Genomic DNA, 19,178 nt, shown 5'->3' with positions numbered 1-19,178 from the left:
TTAGTTTGATACAAAATCTAAGCTTGTCTTCTTCAACTACAGTGGAACTTAAAGATCGTAAAGAGATCAGATATTAGGAAACCCTCTTATAACATGGTGATTTTGTAGGTCCCAACTCTTTATATTTCTTTGGTTCTGTACATTGATATAGTGAGAAACAAGGAAATTGTCATCATTTGTAAGTCTTAAATAACAAGGTTCCTCTACATTCAAAGAGATGAAAGGGGTGTGTATTTAAGAGTGACAGTATGCATTAATCTATGTTCGGGAGACAATATAGTTCATCAAAACAAGATTCAACTACAATGCACCTCTGGACGCACACTAGACAAATACAACTGCATAATGATTTTATAGGTCTCCTAAGATCACACCTTTTTACTCTTCTTTGGTCATCTCAGCATGATCTTTGTACAGAGGCAACATTAATCTTGATTTGTGTCCTAATCTCTTTTTAAATCCATCACTTTAAGGAATCCCATCATATAAACCAATTTCAATGACAGATCAAAGTCAAAGCTCCATAGATCCAAGAGAATTCTTTGAAGATTGATCTTTCATTTCTTAACTACACACAAAACATCAAAATAGAGCAGAACCTTGCTGTAACAAAGACCTAAAAACCATGACAATTACCTTGACAGGTTCCTCACTATATCAGGGCACAAAAACAAAGAAATATAAAGAGTTGGGATGTGCAAAATCATGCTGCTGTAAGAGGGTTTTGCTATATATCCAACCTCTTCATAATATGGAGGTTCCACTGTTATACATATTTAATATAATCACATGATGGCAGGATCTTGACAAAACCACTCAGAAACAATTGCATGTTGAATGCAGTGGAGGGTTTTGGAATCACAGAGCAAAGCTAGCATTTAATAGATTGTGTGATACTGGTTGAGCACTGCTATGTGTTTCCATGCTGCATCCTCTGTCATGTGACAAGACTCTCAGTAGGATGGGGCAAAAAGGGGGGGGGGGGGGGGGGGAGTAGTCCTGTGCATGTGGGAGGAGTTGTACCCCTTACAGACCAAACTTCATATCTTGCCAAGAGTATGGTGCATGCTGAAGTGGTCTACCCCATACAAATTCAACTGGCAGGGGGGAAAAAAATGGTGAATGAATGCACTCCCAAGTTCATGTTTTTTTGAGAGTAAGGTGCAAATGTGCTGAAGGGATCATTCCCATACACTCTCAACTGGGAAAAAAATGGAGAGTGGATGCCAACCCATTCAGGTCCACCATGGATGGTGACTGGGTACAGTCAGCCAGTGGTTTCAACCAGGTACACTGTGTCATCCAAGAGAAGAAGGACTTGACTGAGATAAACATGAATAAGACTGATTGTAAGTGTACTTGCACAATGTTCACAGAGCATTCATTTAACCCTTAATGTACTTTATGTACTGATTGGCATGTCCATCATAGTGTTTCCTTTGCGAATTGGCACAGACTTCAAGAAACTATTTGCATAAACAAACGTGCTGTAGATATTACCATGGCATTCCTGTTGGGTTGAGGTACATTGTTTGTATGAGTGGGCTGGCTTATGTGCAGGCATGCCACTTGCTGTCACGTTTTCATCTTTATCCCTCACTGAAGTTCATTTCCTTATCAGTATATTGCAAAATTTTACTTTCTCTCACTCTCAACATGGGTGTCCTGTAACTTTTTTTTTAGTGAATAGGGATTATTCAATTCAATCATCTTAATCCCTGCTGCATCAAAATGGTCTTCATGTTGGACTGTAGCATGGCAGCATCTGAGAGTGCAGTACGTAACAGTCAAGTTTCGTTTTGTTTCCTTTTTGTTTCCTTTTTTCTTCTTTTTTGCTTTAGGGGACTATCAAAATGCTATTGACCCTATTATGTGGTCCAGAGACTCCACTTAAAGGGGCATAGTCTCGGTAGTGTAGAGGGCGCTGTTGATGATACTGCCGATCACCGTTAGCATTGATACGAAGATTACCGAAGTTGAGCTGTCATCAAGAGTAAAGTGCGTAGCTGTTGCTAAATAATGTTGCCTTCGTTGTCTTCTCTGCGCATCGCGCAGTCTGTAGTAATGCCAGGGTGCGTGCATATGTGCTTGTTATTATGACATCACAAAAGAAGTTTGCTAAAACTGTCATCCCCCTCAGCCGAATCATGAGCCGAACTGTGATCCGACCACTGACTACTGTACAGTGAATCGGACTTCTTCGGACTCGGGGAAGTGGGTCAAAGCGTAAGCACTAAAGAGGAGTCGATAGCGTAGGTCTCTATAGGAAACTTGCGCCGTGCGCCCGCGTACGGCGGCATTTGACTAAAACACCGGGACCGTGCACCTTTAACTTGCCAAGCTTTTTGATCAACAGTCAGTAATCCATCCAACCCTTGACCTTGTTGTATAGTTAGCAAGCCCACTCAGGTGTGGCAGTGTACTTCAGTCCAACAGGAAGGTCATTGATAACACAAAATAGGGACTAGAGGCACTCTTTACTCATTGACATAACAGTTTCTAGACATCTACACCAAGTGGCAAAGAAAGCACTCCAGTGTGCATGCCAATCAATGAACAAATCACAGTAAGGGTTAATGTGTGGATAATGACAGCCAACTGTATTGATGCATGACAGGTTATATAGGAACCATGAATTCCAAACCTACCTTGATCGGGCAGCAATGACACACTGAGGATGGTCATCGGGCATCACCCCCTTTCCCATTGGGGTGGGGAGGAATGGGAGACCGGTCAATTCCAGGAACTGGCGCACTTCTTTCTCTGCGTGGGCATAGGCAGCTCCTGGAAATTCAAGAATAAGAATAAGAGATAAGAACTGGAGAAGCTGACTCCTGCATAAGGCTCCCACAAAATGAGCACACAAGTGTTATAACACTGGAGTGCTTGGGTATTGCCCACACAGTCCACCAGGATTACTACTCACAGGCAATGTCTGTGTTTTGATTACGAGGACACACAAACATAGAACTCTAATAAATGTGCTGGTAAACATAAATGTAGCACCCTGTTGGAAACAAGAATATAGGAATTGGGTATATTACGCGAACGTGTTCAGGTTATTTTCTGACTTGATGTCATTTAATTTTCCTTCATTACGAATTGCTCAGTTTATTTGATTTTATGAGTTTCATCATTTAATCTATAATCAAAAGACATAAATACCTTTTCCAACAATAACAAGTGGACGTTCAGCATGGGAAAGAACGTCCAGGGCCTTTTGAACCTGAGATGCTTCTGCTAACATCTTGGGTGGAGGACCTACTTTGGGGAAGAATCTGTGGCAAAAATGAACAAAATGAACAATAAGAACATCAATTTTGAACAAGTTCAAGATGTGCAGAAGACATTCTTCAGGCAAATAGATACACTGTATAGTTGGTCGAACTATGTTGCATGATTTAAAAGCTTCGATCAAGAATTCACTACAGTATACAGCAACAAAAATGTTCTCTGTAGGTCTTGCTTTTGCATGTTCAACTCATTTTTTGGCCTTCCTAGTTTTAATTGTTGGTTCAAATATTAACTTCTTACATCTAACATTAAACAATAAAAAAGATTTGAAATTGTGATGTGGTCAGATATTCTTAATTCATAGATCAATGTATCTATATGGTACTAAAATTAGCAAAATTTCCTTACTCATGCATTGTACTCTGGTATCAAATGTTATATACAAGGGCTCTCTTCCAAAAATAAGGAGTTTAATAGCAAAACCAATCAATCCCACTTGTATACCATATTTGCAATTTAACCCTCTCCATGTGTAATTGACACTCCTGTTTTAGAGACACAAATTTTGTTCCACCGATGAAAAAAGAAGGAATGATAACATACTACGTACTTGCTGAAAATTTATAAGGGGCATATTCATGCTTTGACCTTACTTTCACAATGCAATTCCACTAGACAAGTCATCACAACAGAGGCCATGAGACCAGTGGTAGGACCTATGATCCAGCTTCATCCCGTTTTCGACAGTATAGGACATATTCTTGGCATACTCAAACTATCTTATTCACTTATCTTTTTTTTTTTCAGGGCTTCTCAAGGATACAACTTTGTAGAGATGTAGACATTAAATCTATTGTTGAAGTTTTTGACTGTTTTAAACATTCTTAACTTTTAAAAGCAATCACATTCACATACCCTTTCTCACAGATTAAAAAGTGAGAGAATATAGATGAATCTGCCTCGAAATTTACATGTAGCTGAATACAATTTACTCTAGACTGAACAAGAAATAAATTATGTTGGTTTATCACAAGATGTATACTGTGTGACTCGTGCTGTATTGTGTTTGTCTATGTGACTGTGTGAAGAGTTCAGAGAGTGGAATTATACCAAGGAGATAATTGCAGTGAAAGAAACTCTTTTGACATCAAATCAGTAACCCTTGCTTTAGCTGACATATTATGTATTAAAGTTGATATACTGAAAACAAAAAGGAGAGATTTTTTCATGTTTTGTGTTACTGTGTTACTGTAAATGCAGATATTCTCCCACAATTTTTTCGCTAATTCACTGTTGGAACTAAAAATATTGTATGTATCTGTACGGAGGAACATCTCTATCCATAAACCTGCAGAGTAAAGAGAAGGGAAGGTTTTACTGGGTAACACTAGTAGTATGGAAGAGGAACTGTTGTGGATCAGTGGTTATGACTGCAGACTTATCAATCACAAGGTCACTGGTTCAAGTCCCCTGGCTGAAAATGTTGTGCTCCCAGGCAAAGACACTTTATCCTTATTACCTAGTCTTTTGGAGGTGACTTAAAGCCATCAGTCCTATAGTTGTTTCCTTATATAAAGCATTCAGTATAAAAATATAATCAATATATCAAAAATAAAAAATCAAGAAGACAGTTTTACCTCACTGAGCTCTCGTCCACTGTAGTATTGACCAAGTCTCCGGCAATGTCCAGATAGCATGCCCCAGGTCGTCCATGGGTGCTGATACGCACCGCCTTGTATATGTGGGAAAGAAATTATCTAATTCATCACCTAGCTGCACAGAAATACAGTGCAATCATACATACTTGATTCATACTACAAACTTGCATATTAACCCGTTACGGACAGACTTAACTCGCTACAACACGTATTTCCCATAGACACTTGCCCGAGTATACTCAGGACTCATCCTCAAAGGGTTAAAAGATGCCCATATATACCAGCAGTACCTACATATCATAATAAGAATATAAGCATACTCCATCACATATCTCTATCACATTACATCTGTGCATAACATGATTATCATATCACTTTGTTTTTCTACAAATAGACAAAGAAATATCATCATTCTTTCTGATATTCATTTGTCTTGCCTTTCATTTTCTGCCAGACACAGTTTTTGCGGTGTGTCAACCATCGAATAAAATGTAATAGTAGTGGTTGACATGTGTCCTGCAGATAATTAGTGAAGACTCTGTGCTAAGAACTGTAGTGATTTTTTGATTAAGGTTATTACTTTACATGTACATTGCACATGTTGCTGTTATCATTACTACCATTATCACGTCACCATAATTACCACAACTGGGGATGATAGCATTTCTACTATCATAATACCTTTTCAACAAAGAATGGTATATGCTGTATGGTTGGTGGGCGGGCCGAGAACTTGGTGTAGAGTCTGGCACTCTCAACCTGCAGAAGGGACAAAAATTGACATAATGTGGGCAGGAGAATCTTTGATATGTATGCATACACTTAGATGTCACACATCTTTCACATCTTTCATATCTGCCTGATTGCAGAATAGTTGTACTACTTACCTGAATACAATCTCATTTCTCATGTCAAATTGAAGTATAGTTTCTTCATGATGTGCATGTCCACTAACCATCTGACAAGCTACAAGGCTTCCATGTCTGTCCATAACCATGTAATTGCATTCAAAAAGATTTCAGACCACTGCTCCCCCCCCCCCAAAAAAAAAAAGACAAAAAACAAAAAACAGAACTGAAAGTAGGTAGACAGGGTGCTTAAACCAGCTAGCCTCCTAATATGGAAATGGCAGGATGACGTATTCACCATACCTCCTCCCTACATCTGGCAAGCGAGGGAAATGGTCAGTGTACACACCATGACATTTTGCTTTCAAAAGGTTAATACCGGTACTGCCCTGCTGGAACAAATGCAAAGCATGCATGAATATCAGATGTAAAACATTCTAAGAATACCAGGATCTGAAATTTGCTGACAACTAAGAAAAAAAAAAATGATGTTTTTCAATGGAAGGTATTCAGAACGAATATGTGTAGGTGTAATTTTTGTCATATGGGAGTTAATAAATACACAATAGATGATTAGACAGATGGTTAGACAGATGTGACAGCAAGCAAAGAAAGTTGAAGAGCTCCTTCCTATTGAGAAAACAATTGTAAATCAGAAGACTCCAAATCTGCTTCAGTATAAAGCACAGTGATAAACTGACTGCTTAAGCTATCAGTCATCTTCAATTTCATTTGGGTCTGAAAAATCCCAAACACATCTAAAAAATCACATGGAACCTTGTGTGCATCTTTACCTGTGGCCATTCCTGGAATGCCCCCATCCCTTCTTGGTCCTCATCACTGGATCCTCCGATGACCAGAAGGGGCCTGGGAAGGGACATCAACAGAACAAGAACTGCTTGACACAAAATGTTGACATAAGTGGCCCCAGAATAAACAGCCCAGAGAAAAGTCAGAAATTGTTTGTACTGGCAATGTTTATATTTTTTCAGTAAATTTCCTGAGTTGACCAACATTCGCAACATGAAAGAAAAGCTGAAATATTTCCTTTGTAACACAAACATGCAATGTGCAAGGTCAAAAATTGCAAAATTTGCTTCTTGGAAAGGGATCATACTCATTTCGCATTGCATCGCAATGGTTCTCAATCTCAAATTCAATCTTGTGCATTATTTTCTTACAAGTCAACATTTGTAATAAATTGCTTGCAAAACATATTTTGTAGGCCTACATGTATGTGGTAAGCCAAGAGAGTTGATAAACAAGTAAAAACTACTATGATGCTACCCCCTCCCACTTAATTATCCAAGCAAATAAAATATATATTTTTTTCAATATGAAATATACATGGCATTTTTCTTTGTTTGTTTATTGCAGTAGATAAAGAGAGACACATTGATCCATTGAGCAGAAACCAAATAACCAGAACAACAGGCAGAAACCACAACAGGCAGCATACCTGGTAAAATGCAGATATTGGGAGGGTTGGGGCTACGTAAGATGAGAATGTAATATAGACTTTATAAAAGTGCAAGTAGACCTCGTCAAATTTGCATGGACCTTACCACGCATTAATGGTTGCATTAGCAAGACCACCTAGAGTATGGAGAAGGCCAGGCCCCGACACCACCAGCACCACTCCTGGCCTGCAGAGGGCAGCAAACAAAATAAGCAGTTAATTTCAAACAACTGACAGCTGAAGAGAGAGAGAAAAAAATGATCACACAATTAAAATACAAAACACTTTGTAAATATGAATACAGCCAGATATTCCATTGTGGCTGATTGCTGAAAATTCACTTTCAATGTTGGGTCTAAGTTTAACCCATTGAGGACGGACTGATTTTGCTACAACATTAATTTTACACAGACAATTGCCCAAGTATACTCGGGACTTGTCCTCAATAAGTTGAAAACACACACACACACAAAGAAGACATTTTCCACATAAACTCAGTGGTTTTGGCAGGATTAAAATAAGTAAGAAACACTATGGTTAAATACTGGTTGCATAAAAATCGGAAGATCAACTTTTATGAAAGTTAGAATATTAATATCCATTCATGATGACAAACATCCAGTTGACATTTGGTATAACCAGGGAGGTGGAAAAGAGACATCCACCTCCCTGGTATAACTGTACTTCAGGCCTGTAAAGTTTGCGTAGCAAAGTTTACAAGAATTTACAAGAATACAATTTGCCCATCAGTTAGTCCTCTGAAGATGAAAATGTGATTGCACAAAAAAAAAAAAAACCCTAATAATTCTATGAAATAAAAAAAAAAAATCATCATGATTTTATAATTCTACATTTGTTGTTGTTGTTGTTGCTTGGAGAGAATAACTAACACTGGCCTAAAATACACTAATTTGAAAAAGCAATCACTGTTCTCTTTTGTGTTTGATATCCTTGTAATGATGTAGTAGTTGTTGTTTTGCTAAGCATTCCTCCTTAAGGGGAAAATGAAGCTAACTGCTGTCAGTGTTACACTTACTTTCCAGTCAAATACCCAACAGCCTGAGCAGCATAGCATGCCTGAAAGACAGAAAGAGATACCATGGTAATAATACGCATCATAACCCTCATTAATACAATCTTGTTTAATGATTCGTCTACATAACATCATGTGACCAAACAAAACATTGCTATTCTATGCTGATGTTGTTGAAAGCAAAATGCCAATGGAGAAAATGTGATGTACTGTTATGACACTATACCATGAATTTCATCAAACATATTATGTGATTGATGAACGTCTTCACATCGAAAGCATTTGTAAAGTGCCATCAGCATCAGCCTTACAATGTAAATTCATATCCATCCAATACACTGTTTATCTGCAGAGAAATATATAAAAAATTTTCATTCTAACAATTTTACTATTTCCTTCAAGATTCATTGGAGGGATATACATTGTAACAATTTATATATCATAAACTGTTTTGAACCACTAACGATATTGTGGATTCCAAAATAGCACCTTGCTATTTCTGCTACCTCAGAATCAATAAAATACTGTAATTTCACCGAGACCTACAGCTTCTCAGGGCATGGCATCTTTGTTTACAAATGCATCTTACTCAGTTAATAGCCTGTTGCCTACAAAATGTGGCAATTTACCCAAAGAGATAATGCACTACACACTCAGTTCCCATAACAAAATGCTTGATGAAACTTAAAGGCATTATTTACCATTTGCAGATGAAACAAAAACCCAGCTTTAGTGCTTCAAAATAGTTCTAAAATGTGCGTTAGGGATAGAAACAACCAATGTAAGAATTTGAATCAGCATAATTAATGTTAATCATTGTTGAATATACAAAATAAGATTAAGAACAATAGTTATAATAGTTTCTAGACTAAACCGTCTACAGTTATGGTTTAATGAGAAATACTGTGATATTTCCCTATATTTTAGGTTTTATTGCAAAATTTTTATATGATAGGATGTTTTGTGATACAGCTACCTACACATACATGTGATAATCCCAAAAATTTTAAAATTACTGCTCCCAAAGGTAAACTGTACCTTAAAAACTTGTCTATTTTCTGGATTACTCCCATTGACACTTTGTCAAAATTCAACTGAACTTCAGAGATCTATTCATTCAAATCTAGTACACAGGAGAAGGGTCAAGCTGTCATCATGAAAACTGCTGTAATGTGTATACTTCACACATGCTTGAACCCCACCCCCTTCCCCTTCACTCATGCTGTTGTTATTCACCCTTTTTTTTAGCCTTCACCTTTGTGTTGTTCCTGATCTTGTTTGATGTTGCCTCCCTATTCATCTTTTCCCTCACGGGTTGTCCTCAGGGTTGCCTTCAATGATGGGTGCAATCATCACTGGTCCTAGTACCTCTCCCTTTTGTTCACTAACCCCTTTGCCTTAATCCCCCCCCCCCCCTTACCCATTTAGCTCTCTGCCTTTGACACCTATATAAACCTACTGCTATTGTTTCATTATGTCACTAGCCCCTCCCAGACAGTGCGTGCTGTGTGTAGTCCATATACTAATGTATGTGTCTGCTTACCCTGTACTGTATGCAGGGCTGCACACTGACCCATTTTTTTTTCTACTGGTCTGACCTGAATCTCGGACCAGTAGGAACCCAATTTTTTTCATTCTTTACTGGTCCATTCCTGAAAAATTTACTGGTCCAACAGTGATTTTTACTGGTCAGGGACTGTCGGACCAGTGCTAGTGTGCAGCATTGCTGTATGTTCATCATTTTGCCTCTGACAAAGATTCTGCTGAGATTAAAAGCTCAGATGCTTTTTTTTTTTTTTTTTTTTTTTACTCTAATATACCCCACTGGCTCACCACTACTGGATAAGTTTCAGCTTTTTTTTTTTTAATAGTTTGTTTTATTTTTGCTACTGTTTACTTTAGACTACATACACACATAAATTCAAATGCCTCCCACTTGACACAAAATGATCCTAACTTACTGCCTGCTCATTCCTCATAGCGATGAACTTCAGTCCTGCAACCTGCATCGCCACACCAACCTCTATGACTGGATAGCCCACGATTCCAAACACATACTCCAAGCCCTACAAAGTAATGCATTAACATATGAATGATGGAAAATACAATGCATCATGTTAACATTTACATTAAATTTCACTCAGTACCGGTACATGATATTCGAAATAACAGTCATTGAACTGCATACAAAATTTCGGCAACTAACTTGCATTCAAAATTTCAGTCACTGCATTTTATTCAAAAATTTAATTACTAAATTGAATTCAAAGTTCTAGTTATTGCATTGCATTAAGAAATCAGAAGCAAAGTCAAATTCAAAAGCATTACTCCTTCTCTCTCTCTGTTTAGGGTAACCACCTTCTCACTTGATGTGATATATTCCACACATATTTGCATGATTGTGTAGCAAAAATCTGACAAATAGGAACGTCATAGTTTCATCAAACCAGAATTGAAATGAAAAGGTTATCAAAATTTATTTGTTAAATGCTCTCATCTTTATAATGGCAATGGTCCCAGCCTCGAGATGCAAATGAACTGAAGCGGAATGTTACCACATGAGCTTTGCTTGTCAGGGTATTAAATGTTGGGGTAATGTCAGGATACAAAGTAGCTTAGCTGGTAAGGGTAGAATTTTTTGCAAAAGTTACCACGACAACATCCGAGCAACATTTTGTGGAGCTGTTTTAACAGGAAGGATTTTAAAAAAATTGCCCGGACCTTTTTGTAGTAATTCAATTAAAAAAGCTCTCTGAAAACGGGGATTTAATATTACGAATACTAATTTTGACATAGTGTGATAGCACTGACACTACTGACTGACATCAACTCTCACATATTCCATTGATTGTGTTTTAAATCTCATAAAAAGCAAAACGCAGCACCAGTGCCGCCGGCACCAGTTGTTTGAAGTGACTCACAAAGATGACTTCGTAATTTTAGTTGATAAAGAAAGTAGGCCTATCAAAATTTACATTGATTTTTTTCCTACAGAAACATTTCATCAACGAACTATACACAGCCAGCCAGTCGTTGTATAAATAGCTTCGCACAGCGTCTGGTCGGGCTATTCATCAACCTACAAATTAGACACAACCCTATCGCTGTACACAACTTCGCACGGCGTCTGGTCGAGCTAGCGCTAGCTTAGCAATACTGCATTACCATGCATTATGCAGTTATAGGTGCAGTGTTGGTTTCTTGATTTTGCTAACGTAAAACACAATGCATCGGACTGAACTCGACTGTCATAACTCCTATTGGCGCTGACAGATTACGTCAAGATATGTAATGGAATACCTGATCTACAAGGGCCTTTGAGAGTACCGCAGCACCATCAATTAGATTTTCTTCAGTCATTCTGAATGCGGATGCTCGCTAACAATCTGAAACTGTGAAGTCCGTTCTCCTGTCGACCTTCTCAAGCGGATCAACATCAACAACATCGACAATCAGCTGATCGAATATTTGTAACTTTGTAAGCTCAATTTAATACTCTGGCGTTCCATAGATAATGCATACACGTGCTAACGGTACACGCCCCTTTTCCCGTTGATCTCTGTATTAAAATCATACTGGAATTACATGTATAGAGACGACTCATCTCTGCCCTTTTCCCTACTGACATTGCTATTGACATTGTCTATATGTTGGCACTTAATGCATTTGTGAATCCAAGCCGGACATCATATTATTATATTATATATCTCATTATATTTTGTTATATCTGCTGTAATTTACATTGAGACATTATGAAAATAAAATTAGGTAAACTGATATCAAGGCCATTAGATATCCCATAGATATGCACGCCGACGATATATTTCATACCAACATTTGCAGGATAAAGTATGATATATTATATATATATAGATAGATAGATAGATAGATAGATAGATAGATAGATAGATAGATAGATAAAGAGCAATGAGTGAATGAAACTACAGAAATGCATGAAACGATTTTTTAAATCCATTTGATTTTTTAAATCTATCAAAAAATCGATTCATAAAGGAATCATTTAATGTTAGAAACGTTTGATAATTCTAATATATAAATTAGCGTGTTTGCATTATAAATAAATTGAATAATTCCTCAATTCTTAAAAAGCCCCTCCAAGATACGAACACTGTATGTCGCTCTAATAATTCGACATAGACTGAATGTTAAGGCGTATGAAGGATTTTTTTTTCGAAGGAGGGGGGGGGGCAAGAATCTGCCTCAAACTCCGGGTAAAATGCAAGTGCTTGCAAATGAAGCAGTGATCGAGCGGGAGAGGGTGTGTGCATGGGGAGGGGCATCCACTTTCCACACGAGTGAAGCTTTGCATTTTTATGAATGAAATTCAACGATATGTCGTACATTTGGGGTAAAACATAAAAGGCGACAACAATAACGAAATATGCTTTGCGCATTTAAACGAATAATATTGGTCTCATGTGCCAAATTTCAAGTCAAGTGCGAAAGAAAATAATAAACCCGATGAGGACGATTTGATTTTGCTATACAACACGCATTTCCCATAGACGCTTGCCCGAGTATACTCGGGACTCGTCCTCAACGGATTTTAAAGGGATGGTACAGTATTGGTGGAGATGAGAATTGGGCTTTTATCTTTTTGCGAGATACCAAGAAAACACTTATGATATAGTACAGAACATACCAGAGGAATTCAAAGTTTATTTGATGAAAATCGGGTGTGGAATGACTGAAACATCCGAAAACAAAGTAAAACAAAGCGATCGTATTAAAGTGTGGGTCCCACACTCTAGTAGAATCGCTCTTTTTTGATATCTCAGCCATTTCAAAACCAATTTTCATCAAATAAACGTTGAATTCCTTATAGAATTACATGCTCTTTCATATTTCATAAGAGGTTTCTCATTATCTCACCAAAAAATGTTAGAAACCTGAAATCAGGTCTCAACCAAAACTATACGATCCTTAAGCCCATTATGATTTATATACTGATTTTTTTTTTAAGTACTTACAAAGGCAACGCATTGCCCGACATTGACGAAAATGTGTCTTGCACACATCCATAAACGGATATGTAAGCCAAATTTCAAATCAATCGCTCAAGAATTGCAATAGTATAATGATCCGCAACATTCGCATCTCACCGACCAACCGACAGATTGACAGATGCCAACGCTGATTTCGGCAATAATATACCCCCTTCAAACTTGTTTGGCGGGGATAAAAAGACATATTCAGGGAAGTGTGAATGGTTAGATGTTGTATTTGTCAACCGTCCTCTCGGTCTGACTTGCTCCACAATCGTGTGTATATTTACTACGATAGTCGCAACATTCTCATCACAAAGCTCATCATGTGCATACAAAACGATTCCATAACATTTGCTCCTGCGACAATGATGCTGCATAACAGCACGCTAAACCAAACATAAATTCTACCAATAAGCATAACCTTAGCTCTAATCGTAATCCTCATATAATCTAAAACCCTATCACAGCCCCAACTATTTATAACCCAAGTCCTTTGAGAAAATAAGACCGGAGCATTTCACTATTGTCGCAGGAGCAAACGCTATTGTCACCATTCAACACAATTACAAAGCATTTGGGGGCAAATTGGGGGGCAATTTTTTTTTTTTTATAAAACAAAAGTTTCCATGTGTAGGGGAAAAGACTCAGTCCTCTGATAAATTTATCACTGTAATGCTAATTTGTATGATCACCTCTTAAAGTAATGTAATGTACCTCCTTTTTATCGATTGCTTATGTTAAAATTCTTAAAACTTTCATGTATATCATACTTTGTGCACAATATTGATTATGTTGCGATGAAGAAAAAATAAACAAATGAACTGAACTGAACCGATGAAGACTTTGAACAAAAAAATTAAACCGCAACTGTATTTGTAGCATTGTTGAGATGACAATCTCGTCAACATTCCGGGGAAACAAATGGAAAGTCAGCTATCGGGATAATTATCATTATGGTAAAGGTCCGCCGGTTCGATTCGTTCGCTTGCTTGTTCTCATCAAAACATTGCCGTACTGACCACATTTTCATTGTCTATCTGACCTGTTCTGAGAATCTCTGAGGCCGATTTTGTTGAGTTTCTTTCCACAGCACTCTTTTTCACAGTTGCAAAATAATAGATGCGAAAAATCAGTTCCACTATTCTAAGAGGTTTCTTTATCATAGAGAGTGTTCACCCAATCGCCACAGCAGACGACCAATCACAGGCTTCAAAACGGTAAGCCGAAAACCGAGTTGGCCAGACTGTCTGCACGGCACTGTTTTGTGGATAGCAAGAGAGCCCTCTAGCGTTGACTGTATGAACGCAATGAAAGCGGGGCTGTCCCACAGAACTCTTACTGTCCCCGGCTCTCTTCATGACATGACAATAATAGTAATAATAAATCGAAGAAGCACTTCCTATCCTATCAGTAATTTGCATAAAATGTTGCACACCAAAGTTTCTATTCGAGTCAGAAAGAATTCAATGACATGCATTTCAGCTACGAGCTATGGACATTGACGCTTAGCTGCAGCCATTAGACTGTGACAGTTATACGATTCCACATGTTCAGAAGGTAAATCATGCAGAATGGGATGGTCGAGGTTCCATCAAAATCGGACCCAAAGTAAAGGTCATAAAATAAGGTAAATTACTCACATGCTTTCACCAAACAGTGACATTAGCAGGGGCCGCGGAAGCGGGGGGGGGGGGGGGGGGGCTGGGGGGGGGGGCTGCAGCCCCCCACACTTTTGGTTCGTCAAAACAAAAACAAAAAATCGAAAAAAAAAATCGACAAATCACAACACTCATGAATTTCAATTCCCAAAGATTCCGCTCTTAGATTCTTCCCGTCTGAGCAGGGGGGGGGGGGGGGGGGGTCTTGACCCCCCCCCCGGTCCCGCAGCCCCCCACACTGAAAAACGTTCCGCGGCCCCTGATTAGTAGCATAAACCCACATGCAAATCACTATCACTTCACTTGGGTGAAGGAATCAAAATGACACAAAATAGAAGGGCAATCTTTTGAAAATACTGTTGTTTTCTATCATCTCTATTATATCTATTGTTTTATGCCTTTGTCACATAAAACAAAGGAAATAATAAGAAAAACATTTCAGGACCATAATTACTTCACATTTTGCTTCTTCAGCAAATTTCAACCAAGAAACACTCATTTCACACACTGTAATATTGAATATTTAATTGAAATTGGAACAGAAAAAAAGATTCAAAGTCTGACTGACATGGTTATCAGTTTATGGTTGCCATGGCAACCAGCAATATCAAATATAGCTAAATTATATATCAAAATGTTTGCAATAAGATTTTTTCTGTTTGTTTGAAATTGGATTAAGGGCGAAGGAGTGGCAAATGAAAATCTGATAGGAGGGCACAATGTGCCCCCTTTGGGCTTTATAGGGTTAAGCGTTCCATACTCAGCCTGTTGAAAGATTATTTCTATCAAAGATATAGTACCCTGAGCCTATTCTGAAAGTCTGAACAGTTTTCCACCCTAAAAAGAACACATTGCTATTTGATGATATTCATGCTACACACCATTTTAAAAAAGTGATTTCTAGAATCTGCGCATATACTGACACGCCCCTTGACTCTGCTTATTGTAATTGCGTCTTCATTAATTTCACTAAAACTAATTTTATTATTTGCGTGTCTTTTTCCGAGAGAGATGGGCATAATAACATTATGTGTATGTGTGTGTATACTTCCTGTGTGTGTGAAAAAAAAAGTAAACCGTGTTCAGGGGCGGATCCAGGAATTTCGTAAAGAGGGGCACCCCCAATTTTTTCTTTTTACTTCTTCTGTTTTAACCAAAAATAAAGGGGGGCGCCCGGTGCGCTCCCCTTCCCCTGGATCCACTACTGCGTGTTTTTATCATCAAAGTTGGAAAATCATCTTCAGTACTCCACTTTTACGACAAACTTGGGATTTTGTGTTTTTTTTTTTTTTCTATAAAGTGCATTCTGCTGTGCGTCCGTACGCGTTTGTACCCATGGATGAAGAAGATGCGGAAAAGGAGCGCTGGTGGCTTCAGAAGATCCTCATGCGCCCATATCCGCCTCACGCACGCATACGAGTATTCACTGTCTGTGTGGTGTGCACTGTGGCAGCATCGAAGAGGTCCATCCATACGGTCATTTATTATCATCACCACTTACACACTCCTGTGACGGACTGGTCAATCGTGGTGTGTTCAAATACAGGTGAATACGGTAACCCCCGAAATAACATGGTAAGCTCTTTTTTTCTTAGATTATTGCCAATGTTGCCATATTTTCACATATTTCATGTGTAGGCACTGATGTGGTATTCTGTTTACCGGACACGTTCACCATTAGAATCACGTATGTAGACGTGTAGCGCTACGCCAAACCGTGATGGTGGCTATGACTGAGACGAGTATTGAATGACACCACTGCACAGCGCACTGCCACTGGCACTGGCGCTGGCACCGCACTGAGTGAAAATCTGTGGACTGTGGATACTGGAAAGTGGAGTAAACTCTGGCCCTTTTTACACTCACAACACGAAATGCCATGCCAGCCTTGCTTTGCAGGGTCCCTTCACGTTGAAGCTGTAAAAATCTGATTGTAGCGAACTGTTTATGTACTACGTAGGCTTCGCCACCTCTAGAATCTAAATTAAATTTAAATCAACACAGCAAAGTGATACTGATAATGCGTTGCCTAGCACTAGGCTCTCTAGACACCAGTAGGCCTAGGCCTAGTAACCTGGTTTGGATATGTGGAGAATATGACAAGTGACATTGGCATGCCATTGGATTGCGTCGTCCTTGTTTAATGTTTGACTGAAATAGAAGCTGATTTGGTTCTTGGATTAATTACTTAACAGTTAGCTATATAGATAAGCTCTACTAGGGTATCTAGTCTAGTCAAGAAAGGAAGTCAGATCTTTTAGTATAATAGAATGTAATGTTCACTGCAACTTACTAGGTCTGCTACCATGGCTACTAAAGTAGTCACTGTGCACTGCTAGCTAAACTGCTCATATTCATTCGACCACAACACTGTCCAAAATTTGACAGCCTGCTACATGTAGTCATAGAAACGTGTCGAACCTTTGCATGTTTGTGCGTGTGTGGTACATGTGTATGTAGCCCCGGAGACCGCGCCTGGCGGCGCGGTCCTGGCGGCTTCCCCGCAGTTTCGCTTATGTGAGAATAACGAATAGCTCCCCTATTCTGTGCGCTTGTGCAAGTGATTGTGAATTCTGTGAACATCGGTGAGCTGCTTATAAGACATCATTTTGTGCATCACAAGCAATGAAATGCATCAAACAGTCGCCGATGATAGTCATTTAGGTTTCATCGACCCATGTAAGTATTCCTAGTAGTTTCTGTTGAAAAATTAAGGAAATATAGCGCCGCAAAGGCACCCATTTCATTTGTTCAACATGAAGATCTGAATGGGAGCACGGCGCAGCCGCCACACGCTGCGTGTGGCGGCTGTCGCAGTTAATGTAGCTTACACAATCGAAGAAGGAACCTCAAGTTTCCTTTTTAAAAATTGTTTAAATTGATTGTAACAATAGTGCTAGTAGAATAGTTTTTATCTGGCCTGTTAGGAGTCGTCATCAGATGTTAATAAACTGCTTGTTTTCTGATAAGCTGCTGAGCTGGGCTGCTTCAGTGGTTGTGTTTTGGTCACGTCCCTTGACTTGTTTACCCAAATGCCCACTTTAGTTTCAGTATCACACCACTTTGAGTATGACATTGCTAGATAGCTTGCCCTACTTTCCAACGTGATCACAATTGCTGATCTTATGTGGCATTGAAGTTCTTTCTTTGTGATGTAGTCCCATTGAAAGAAACTTTTTCCTATGAGAAAGGCACTGTCTGTCTCCGTAACCTCGTGGCTTCATGTAATTGTCAGCTATTCATTTTCTAATGAGTCCAGAAATTATGTAATATGTTTTGATGATGCTTAGACTTTGCAAGTACTTACAGTACTAGAAAACAATGTGAATAGTTGAATCCTTGTAATATGATGCACAAGCGAAAACTGGAAGATATGCTTATGGCCTTTTTTACGATCAGTGGTGTAACTTTTGTACTCAGAGGGTCAAAATTTCAAACATAATATTTTTTCATTATTCTGTTTGATTCCTGTTGGAAAGTATTCAAATTTTTGAAAAAATAACATTTCAGACCTTAAAGCTGAAGAGTTATTGGTGTAATTTAAGGAAAACCCTGGCACCTGAAGTAAATTTAAGCAAAATTTTGTTTTCATGAATTGCACCATATTGACAAAACTCTGTAGTCAAACTTCACCATGCAAAGTTTATATGGTTAACAACAATATATAGTTTGTGAATCAAAACTATTCGGGGGTTGAATATAAAGTGAATTAAAAAAAAAATACATGAGATTTACAAATTTTTGGTGAAAATACCAATTGACATGCAATTTTTAAGATTTTAACTATTTATTGGAGGGCAAGCCAGGTCAAACTCTATACTATAACAAGTCTTTAAGAAGGGCTACCTTCCTACGTAGGTTAAATGAAATTCCAATCATTTCTTTAAATCTTGGATTTTTCATTCATGGATGTTTCGGAGGTGACAGTTAACATAATAGAATGTTTCGGAGGTGACATTAATATTAACACTCAGTTTTTTTGAGAATAAGTGACAATAACACAAAACTTCTTCTTTTTATCAATGTTTTTGATAATTATAACTCAAGAACAAGAAATTAACTCCTGTTTCAAGCAGATAAACCACACAGAACAAGTGTTTTTTTACACTTCATTAATTAGCATGGGCACCGGTAGTTTGCCTTCCATTTGGACGAAGGTTGTAAGCTAAATATTGTAATCTGAAGAAACATGGCATTCCATTTTCTACCTTAAATTGAGATGAGGGTGTGAGATCATTTTAGTAATGTTTCTTTGCTCTCAGAACATTTTATTCCACAA

General features: G+C 38.3%; 1 protein-coding gene across 1 annotated transcript; it reads right to left on the bottom strand.

The window, feature by feature from the left end:
• Positions 1-185: 185 nt before the first annotated feature.
• LOC140244050 (2-hydroxyacyl-CoA lyase 1-like) lies at positions 186-11,653 on the bottom strand. The gene is made up of 11 exons (XM_072323701.1): positions 11,533-11,653; positions 10,194-10,298; positions 8,236-8,276; positions 7,306-7,386; positions 6,535-6,607; positions 5,574-5,651; positions 4,872-4,966; positions 3,166-3,278; positions 2,649-2,784; positions 637-652; positions 186-203 (listed from the first exon to the last, which is right to left on the bottom strand). The coding sequence occupies exons 1-11, from the start codon at positions 11,590-11,592 to the stop codon at positions 186-188; spliced, it is 816 nt and encodes a 271-aa protein (XP_072179802.1). The 5' UTR covers positions 11,593-11,653.
• Positions 11,654-19,178: the final 7,525 nt, after the last annotated feature.

This window comes from Diadema setosum, chromosome 20 (assembly GCF_964275005.1).
Source record: "Diadema setosum chromosome 20, eeDiaSeto1, whole genome shotgun sequence".
Taxonomy (NCBI): Eukaryota; Metazoa; Echinodermata; class Echinoidea; order Diadematoida; family Diadematidae; genus Diadema; species Diadema setosum.
The sequence above is the reverse complement of the archived record's forward strand: the minus strand, read 5'-3'. Positions and strand labels throughout refer to the sequence as shown.

Coding starts and splice junctions, on each gene's coding strand:
- LOC140244050 (XM_072323701.1), bottom strand. CDS start 11,592: ATGACTGAAGAAAATCTAATTGATGGTGCTGCGGTACTCTCAAAGGCC. Junction 6,608..7,305: donor AATGCAACCATTAATGCGTG/GTAAGGTCCATG, acceptor GTCCCTTCCCAG/GCCCCTTCTGGTCATCGGAG. Junction 3,279..4,871: donor GTGGACGAGAGCTCAGTGAG/GTAAAACTGTCT, acceptor TTTTTGCCACAG/ATTCTTCCCCAAAGTAGGTC.